Source organism: Gadus macrocephalus, chromosome 4, assembly GCF_031168955.1.
Source record: "Gadus macrocephalus chromosome 4, ASM3116895v1".
Lineage (NCBI taxonomy): Eukaryota > Metazoa > Chordata > Actinopteri > Gadiformes > Gadidae > Gadus > Gadus macrocephalus.
Window position 1 is genome coordinate 15,332,369 of NC_082385.1, and position 9,492 is coordinate 15,341,860.

Genomic DNA, 9,492 nt, shown 5'->3' on the forward strand with positions numbered 1-9,492 from the left:
TCAATAATAGATTGACATAATACTAAGCTTTACAACACAAAGTATATAACAAAAACACATTTGAAAGAGGCTTCTGCTTTTATTTAATAAATTCACAGTTTCATCTAATTCATAGTCTTGTGTAAAAACCGATAATGGACCATTGGCAACCAGAAAAATCCCACTGACAAACGTTAGTGGGTCACACCCTGCTGCAAAAAAAACTTGCAGTGCTTCCTCTCGGTCCTACAGGACCACGTCTCTTCTCCCAGCCCCTAACCCCACCCCTCTGCTGCCGTGTGTCTTACGAGTACTGCGTGTTGGAGATCTTCTTCCACAGCAGGGTCTTCAGGTTGTTGAGCACCAGCGAGTGGTGGACCTCCATCTGACTGGCCAGGCCGCTGAGCGTCACGCAGGTGCGCAGCTGCTTCTCCAGGTCCGGCCGCAGCTCTGCTGGTGCCCCGGACAGCAGGAAGTCCTGCAGCAGTGTGCACACCTTGGCCAGGTTGGGCCGCACCACCTCCAGGTTGCACTGCTTGGCCAGCCGGTCGCATGTGGCGGTGCAGTCGCGGCCGTACGTGCAGTCGACGTTGGTCTCGCAGCGCCGCCCGCGCAGGTACCCCCGCACCGTGGCCTCGGACGCCACGCTGCGCAGGTCGGCCATGCGGCAGTCGTACCGGCCGTTGTAACCCACCTGCCGTGGGCTGGCGTCGCACATCAGGAAGCTGCCGTAGGCGCCGTGGAATATCTCCTCCACGAACTCCAGCAGGCCGATGGTGATGCGGGCGCGGCGGGGCCAGGCCGGGGCCAGCCAACGGTTGAGGCCGGAGCTCACCACCTCGGGGACAAGGGGCCGCAGGTAGCTGGGGACGTCCAGCCGGTAGAGGGCGCTGTGGGCCACGCGCTCCGTCACGTAGAGGTCCCCGCAGAAGCCCAGCAGCTTGGGGGTGTGCTCCTTCTCTTGCAGCGCTAGCATCAGGAGAAACTCGTTGATCTGCAGTAGGGCCCACACCGACTTGGCCTCGGCCAGTGACACCTTGCCGTCCCGGGTGACGTCGGCCAGTGTGATGACCCGCTCCACCAGAGCGTTGAGGGACGGCTGGTCACCCAGGTTGGACTTCAGTGGTGCAGGGTTTCAAACCGTCAGTATGTTTTTAAGGCCGTAACAGTGCAATACGTAGTAGTCTTTAAACTATGGTTGTGCAGCACTATACTTATTTTTCCTGTTATGTTAGGTATAAGCATCTGCGAGAAGAACAAATGTTAAAGGACAATTCCGGTATTTTGAACATTGAGCCCCCTTTCTGGTTTGTCTAGGATGAAATAGAGGTTAGGGGTTAATTTTGAATATTGGTCCTGTCTCGGGTATTTGGCTCATTTTGAATCGCCCCTGCCTGCTTCACATTGGCTGGCTATGTGAATTCACAAAACTGTCCTTAAAACACCCCTAAACGTTTGTTCTCAGAAATGTGAAACTCATCGAGCGGTCAGTGGTGTTCGTTGTTCCTTATCAAGTATCGTAGCGAAATACAGTTTCTGTCGTGTTTTATTTGGCATTTTGTAAATCCATGTGAACGGAAACCGGACTGGAACCGGAAACGGAAGGGGGTGGTTGTAGTCTTTTCGCTCAGTTCTATCGGTTCAATCAACAGTAGGGCTACAACCGAGCAAAAAGACTACAACCACCCCCCCTTTCCGTTTCCGTTTAAGAACATTTAGGGGTGTTTTAAGGACAGGTTTTAGCCAGTCGTTGTGAAGCAGGCAGGGGTGATTCGAAATTAGCCAAATACAGGACCAATATTCTAAATTTCGGTGTTAACCACTCCATTTCCTCCTAGACAAACCAGAAAGGGGGCTCGATGTTGAAAATACCGGAATTCTCCTTTAATATAGTGGTGACAACCATGTTATTCAACTCTAAAACGTGTGATTTCATCAGGATATACTGGTCATCTTTAAATAGGTAATGGAGTAATAATGACCTTGTAAAGACCTTTGCTGAAAAAAAAGATTATATCATAAAATACCCATATCTTTAATTGTGTAGCATCTGCAGTAGCTGCTATCATTGCTGTACACGGGGAATGGGTTAGCCTAGCGATTGTTAGTTCTTGCACTTGGTTCTATGAACATCTTTACTGTACTGACAGCGATATGTTGTTTCACTTCTTATGACAAATGTACTTATTGTGAGTCGCTTTGGATAAAAGCGTCTGCTAAATGCCCTAAATGTAAATGTAAATATTATTCAATACAATTTTATTGATGGAAGTTAAAGTAACATAAAGCCTTTTTCCAAACACGGAAATTGTTTTTAGCAATCTAATATTAAAGCAATAAATCAAGATAACAGTAACTGCTCTCAATATTTGTTTGCATAGACGCCCTTTTAACAGCCAGTGTGTAAATGTATCCCTTTTCAAAAAGCACAACTTGATAATAATAGGATAATTTTTCCCCTGCACTACACACTAAGGTTTACTATAAAGACTGGCTGCTTTGACCAGAACATTAATTCACTGCTTCCCTCAACTGTATGTACGATAGCGCCTTTCAGCGTTGAGACACAATAACGTGACTACCTGCCTCTATACATGTTGAAGCGTTTCAACTAATGACCTTTGTTCTAGCAGCTGAGGGCCCCTGGCATTAAGCATGCATCATTGACCATGCAATGGACATCCCCCAGTTTCACTTCCCCTGATGTTCTCTACAGGGGTGCGGGTGTATTGAGTGTGCGCTGGGAGACACAGACAGCTGGTTAAGCGTTTGTGTTGAATTTGAACAGAATAATAATTTAAATAGTGTTATAATTGACTTTGTGTAATGTTTATCCGGTGTACATTTAAGGGTAATATCTGCAGAGACCGAGGAAGAGAGGCACCTTGAAGAAGCTATGGAGCATCTCCCTGAACTCGTCCATGGACGTCCCGCGGGTGGGCTTGTCAAACAGGCTGGTCTCCGGTCTGAGTCCTGGGTCCGGAGCCCCCTCCGCCTTCAGGCTCTCCTGCAGCCCACACTTGATCACCACGGGCCGGTCCTTCCACTGGCCATCGTACACCTACATGATACGTCATTCAGTGTCCTTGCAACATGTGTACCCACTAAGATTCATGTAGTAAGCCCCACCTTGCATCCGTCCGGTTCTCATGATGTTAATGTAAATAAACACACTTTTGATTATAGCTCTCGGAGTTGTCCGTTTGGAGATGGATGCGCTATATATGTGGCTGTGTGTGTGTGTGCGTGTGTGGTATGCGTGTGTTTTCGTACGTGTTTGTCTGCATATGTGGGTGTGAGCATGTGTGTGCTTGTGTGTGTGCGTGTGTGTGCTCCATGTGCTTGTGTGTGTACCTGGTAAGCAGGGGATGTGGACAGGCACCTCTGCAGGGTCAGAGTCCTCTGGTCACACAGGGCCTTGCAGGCTGACCCAGAGATGATTCCTCTCCTGTAGTGATCACACTGGAGACCCAAACAGGAAACAAGTGCCATTAACCACAGGAAATGTCCCAAGAAGATCCATCTAGTCTAAATTTAGTCATGTGAAACCCCCTGCTTTCCCGGATCGGTCAGGAAACTGCTGTGGACAGCAGATTGGTTTATTAAGAAGGAAAGACATGTTAGAAGGAGAAAGAGTTGGATTTGGATACGTGTCCACTACATACAGTATGTTGTGGGATTTTACTTTATGGCCTATTTACTTCATGCCACTATTAATGAGGGAGATATTCTCACCCTCATTAATTGTGAGCTGTAGGTCGAGCCATATCTTATGTTGTACGCATCTGTCTAATGTGCTGCTCTACAGTGATCCTTGCTTGTTCACAATTAATTGCTTCTAATTCCCTGCTTTTTTATACTTGAACTGAAATTAATTTACAACCTGCCTATAACTTTTCTCAAACAACACTTACACATTGCATACACTTTAGACCATCGGGTGCATAATATCTAGCCTCCTGTTTAGGATACCACTGTAAAGCACTTTGAGTGTCATTAAAGTTCACCAGTATAACTTACGATGACCACATGACAGACGTGTCCACGGCAGAGCTCAGTGTAGGAGGCGTACTGCATGTAGACCACCCAGCTGGCCCCCAGGATGCATAGCCATGCCAACAGCAGGTACTTCACCTTTATGGCTGGGAGGCGACTCTGGGAAAATGAAGGATATAAATAATGAAGGCGTGGGGATCATGAATATCAAATAGGGGCCAGTCTAGGACTTAGCCCCATGGAATGATGGATGTTTCACATCTGCAATGGTTTGTTTTGAAGGCAACTGACTAGGGGAAAGGGGGACACCCCCAAGACGTCATAGATTTAAAAGGGTTACATCTAATCTTGGAAGGGAAACTTACATGGGGACTGAAATAGTCATAAATTCCCCCTGAATGCAAAAATCCTAGATCTCACACGTTTTTGCCTATAATTGTATTCACAAAGGAATACATTAAGTTAATTAAACACATTAATATGGGCTGGCTCTATGTTAGATACATGGAGATGGGTATCAGTAGGCTATGTTAAAAAGTGGCCATCACTATCGATGTCAGCATCTGATGGGAGCACTAGAATATGTCGGGCAGCCTAATATTCATTAATGCCTGAAGCATATCGACCACTGACACGTGGATAGCAGCCTTATAGAAGGGGTATTTTGAAAATGGCGTATTATTATCTGTCCGTACCTGAAAGCCCTTCGACAGAGGGCAGAACACCATAAAGTGAACCAGCCTCCGTAGAGCCCTGGGCATCGTGAGCCGCTCCGTCGGGATGGATGGCGGGTCCCCGTTCAATCACATGGCCCGGTGCGACAGTAGCTCAGGAGGTCGAACGGGTTGACTGGTAACTTGAAGGTTGCTAGTTCGATCCCCGGCTACTCCTGGCTCGGTGTCGAGGTGGTCCTGAGCAAGACAACTCACCCTGATGAGCTGTGCTGTCGCCCTGCGTGATTGACTCCGCCGTCGCTGTGTGAATGAATGGTTGTAGGTCGCTTTGGATTAAAGCGTCAGGAAAATCCCCTAAATGTAAATGAACCCGCAGAGTGCGAACCACATCAGCAAACCGACACTCCACATCCGCGACGGCATGTTCACTCACTGGTCATACACAAGCGGTTTATTCGGTGCAGCCGGACTTCGGGTTACATCGCTGTCCTGGTTCTCGGAAGGATGAGCAGAGAGAGTCCGTCGTGGTTCCGGAGAGCCGCCTGCCTCTATCCTCATGGATCACAGCATTCACTGTCAGCTCGAATGAAATAAAAAGAATGTCCGATATTATGGATGGCACACAAATTTGTGCCAATTGGCATTCTCTACCAGTCCCGGAACATCATGTGGCCATCGTCCTACTCTTTGGATCGCAGCGTGTTCACATCGATCCAGCTGAGCGCATATTTAAAGGCACAGGCCCTCATTTATAGATGTATTTTAGATCCGACTTCATGCGATATATATATATATATATATATATATATATATATATATATATATATATATATATTTATTTATTTATACAACGGGGGGCCTGAATCCAGCGATCTGATTGGTTCCTAACTGTTGTATAATGAGCGTATACATAACTGCTATGACGCCCAATCATTTTGTGAAAGTAGGCCTATCACTCCGCGCCTTGAAGTGGAAAGTGTCAAAGAATACAACCGTATTTTTTTCTAGTGTGTGTGTGTGAAGTCATTTTGCCATAATTTTAACAGTTGTATAAAAGCAATAGCACAGTTCACTGAAGTCTAAAATCGGCGAGTGAACTGCTCCATAGGATAAATTGGCAGCCAGGAGGGACTACTTTTTGGTAGTCTTTAATAAAACGGCTACTTTGACTTTCTTGGTTTCTTTTTAAATGTAGTGTGTCTATGATTTTCGTTTCGTCATAACAGTAACCGTTGTATAAAAGCAATAGATCACTTCAGTCAGTGGCATGTGCTCATTATACCACTGTGAAGGGGGTCACACATAATGAGCACATACCACAGCCTGGCGTGATCTATTGCTTAAATAAATATATATATATATATATATAATTATTTTTAGCCTTATATTTATTTATTTAATTTATTCAAAAACCAGAACAACATTTCATACATCAAAAAAATCCAATGGGACAATTAAGAAAGCTATTTAAAACACGAGCAATCCTTGCTTAATGCGACTTCAGTGATCCCCTTGAACGTCTCAATTGGGACCAGTCGCTCCAGTTTTGTCTATTCCATCTCTCTTGAGCAAAAAAGTTAAAAGCAATCTTTCCTGATATGCTAATCGGCAATTGGAAGGGAATATAGGCCTAGGCCTACTACACATATTGTTATAGAAATCGCTCTAAAGGTGCTGGATATAAGCTATTATCGTGGTGTCAGCTGTTGAGTATAGTGAACTGGGAGGAGAATATCCGTTCCGTGCGGAAAGACTGCCTATGTAATCACACACTTTCATGAGTAGGCTAATCAATATCGCATTTCCAATATCTGCAACTTGCTTAATCTTATCTGAACGATTGAACCTTGACATTTATCTTACTCGTGTTTCTGAAATAGCCTAGTAGTCCTACAACTGGAAATGCAGTAGGCCTATTTGAATTTAAAAAAGGCGAATTAAAAACGAATGAATTCAGATTACTTTGTTTTCAAGGTATAATATTTCGTCTTAAATACAGTGGCTTTTTAAAAAACAAAACATTATGGTCTGCGTATGATTTAGTAAAGCTACAAATACAATTTACGAGAGAGAAAGATGTATAGATATTAGTGCTGTCAAGCGATTAATCGCATTAATGCCATAGTTAACTCATGATTAATCGCGATTAATCACAAATATTTTTTCTATGCTAAATATCCCTTGATTTCTTTGTCCCATTCATTTTTCTAATTTTAATGCTCTTATCAACATGGAGAAGTGCATCGGCCTGACTTGTGCAAATGTTTTTTTATTGATAAAAACATTGGCATATCCTACTGATCAAAAAAAAAGCCTATAGTGCACTTAAACGATGAACATACAAGCATACTGCCTTGAACATAGCAGTCGGGCTACTGCTTCTTTGTTTTGAGCCAAAAAAAATAAAAAATTGCGTTAATCGCGCCATATTTTTTTTTACCGCCGTTAAAATTGGTTTGCATTAACGCCGTTAATAACGCGTTGAACTGACAGCACTAATATATATATATATATATATATATATATATATATATAGCTATTCATAGATATAGGCTGGTGGACAGAACTCTAGTTGAGAGGATGGGTTTATTTATTTGTTCATTTAAAGAGCATGAACATTAATTGACATTGTTTGTTTACACTCAAAATGTAAATGTTACAGTTAGCAAATATCCAAATTTTCATCTGTAGTTCCTTGGCAGGTCAACACATCATCACATACAATTAATATGAAAGAATGCAAGAAGGAAAGTAAAAAAAGAAGGAAGAGAGAAAACAGACATGAAAAATAAATAATAAGTACAGTATAAAGAACGGCAGTACCTAGGATGAGGTAGATCAGCCATTGATGATTGCAGTTTTTATGTTTTTAATCAGCCATCTCTTAAGTTTGGTTTCAAATTATAGAAAGCTGGTGCTTTCAAAAGGAAGTGTGAGAAGACTGTTTGGCCAAACTAACTACGTCTATACTAACACAGTCTCTCCTGGTGGCTGCCCTAGTTGCCCTGCCACTGCTGTTTTTCTGCTGTATAAACTCACCCAGTGGTGGAGGTGGTGGTCATTGGCCTGCCTTGCTGCAAACAGCTCCGGCCCATTTGTTTTCTGTAATCCATTGAAAATTGCATCCAAAACATTGTTTTTATTTTTTTTCTGAATAGAGTTTTTATAACAGATTAGTCAGAGAAATAACAGAAATCTCTCAAAATAGGTCTCTACACAGGACAGAGATGAGTCACTCAATAGAGACACCTTTAGGCCAAATAACATTAATGCAGCTATTAAAGGAATTTTTCAATAAATCGTATTTATTTGAACAGATTTAAAAATATATATATAATATCTCCTTATCTTTGACCTCGGCCAATATCCGCTTGCTTGGGGTCAATTTTGGATATGACGGTATCAGGGGCCGTCCCTGTCCCGCAGGACTGGTAGCCCGGTTATCTGGTGCAGGTCCTGGGACAACAGGTGCCACGGGGCCTGCGGACGCATCCCCTGCTGCAGGCCAATTCCCTTCTTATCCGTTGCGGGTCCTTGAATGGCTGTTGCACGTGCCCTGCAGGCAGAGATGAGTCGTCCCCTGCCTTCCCATTCCGTGCGGAGGCATTCAGGGGGGCTTGCAGGGAGGTGACCGGAACTCCCCACTTGATAGCCACGGATGCATCGATACAACTTTCCTCTGCACCAGAGTCAATGAGCACAGATGTGGTGTGCTGATGACACCTCCACATCACACTGGCTCTCAGAATAGTCCGGAGGGATGGGTTGATATTTAAGGGAATTTTGCTCTCCACAACTCTCCGTCTCACTTGTGAGCAATGTCTTTTGGACAAGTGAACAAGAAGTGAGCTTGATGACCACAGTAGAGCAGGCTTTAGAATCCAACCTACCCTTCCTCTCAGCTGGCTCTCTCAGTCCGGTCGATATGCATCGGCTCAGGTTGGGCTAGTGAGCCAGGCCATCTTGACCCAATGGGAGCCAGAGAAATAAAGATGAGCGGTGATCAGTTCGCTGGGTGTTGAGTGAATCCCTCAATCTGCGCTGCTGACTCACCCAAGTGTCAACACGGATGGCCACATCCACCAAGTCGTCAAACGAAGTAGGCAGGCCACGGGGAATAAGCTAGTCTTTAATCTCTTCAGAAAGGCCCTTGAAAAAAGAGTGCATCTTGGTTCCAGCCCGTGGACGAGGCAAGGGTACGGTCTTCTATTGAGAAGTGTCCTATGTTGTCCTATGCGGCCGTCCGAAGACTATAATGTTCAAACATGCCCTACTTGCAGAAAGCAAATCATCTATTCTATCAAGGGGGTAGGCATTCTTTGTGGTAAACTCATCAAGATCCCCATCCTTTCACCGTACCATGACTAATGCAGCCGCCCATGGGCTCTGAGAGGGGCATAGGCCTACTATTTGCTCATCCTGCATTTGTCCTAGCTGGGTCATTACTTCTCGTTCTAAGTGATCTGGTATTTTCTGTGGATTTAACTTCACCGGCCTATTTCTCCCTGTGTCTCCCCGTGCACATTGTAGACGACGTTCATCACACATATGTAAATAAAACATATCCAGATGTACTGGGCTCTGCTCCAGATGTTACCAAGTGCTGATAGCGCGCTGTGAAACACACATTCAGTCACCATGGGAACTGGCGATGGAGTTGTAATATGAAACATCTATGTTTTGTTTATGCAACTGATTTCTCAGCAAATAGCTAACTAAATACTTCAGGAAAATCCAAAGGGGTAAATTTGTTCTTCTACGACAGCCAAGTGAGAGAAAAATAGAGAAAGAAATACAAGCCAATAAATATAAATGTCGATTTAGTAAATAAATAATAAATTAA

General features: G+C 44.2%; 1 protein-coding gene across 1 annotated transcript; it reads right to left on the reverse strand.

The window, feature by feature from the left end:
• Nucleotides 1-55: 55 nt before the first annotated feature.
• On the reverse strand, nt 56-5,385 carry dipk1b (divergent protein kinase domain 1B). Its single transcript, XM_060050485.1, has 5 exons — nt 4,671-5,385; nt 4,000-4,134; nt 3,334-3,441; nt 2,864-3,040; nt 56-1,096 (listed from the first exon to the last, which is right to left on the reverse strand). Exons 1-5 carry the CDS (start codon nt 4,734-4,736, stop codon nt 284-286), a joined length of 1,299 nt encoding a protein of 432 aa, XP_059906468.1. The 5' UTR covers nt 4,737-5,385; the 3' UTR covers nt 56-283.
• Nucleotides 5,386-9,492: the final 4,107 nt, after the last annotated feature.

What these genes read in the sequence shown, in the direction of transcription:
- dipk1b (XM_060050485.1), bottom strand. Translation starts at nt 4,736, where the DNA reads ATGCCCAGGGCTCTACGGAGGCTGGTTCACTTTATGGTGTTCTGCCCT. An exon ending in CTCTGTCGAAGGGCTTTCAG is followed by an intron (nt 4,135 to 4,670) that starts GTACGGACAGAT and finishes TCATTTTCCCAG; the next exon opens with AGTCGCCTCCCAGCCATAAA. An exon ending in CCACATCCCCTGCTTACCAG is followed by an intron (nt 3,041 to 3,333) that starts GTACACACACAA and finishes CGTATCATGTAG; the next exon opens with GTGTACGATGGCCAGTGGAA.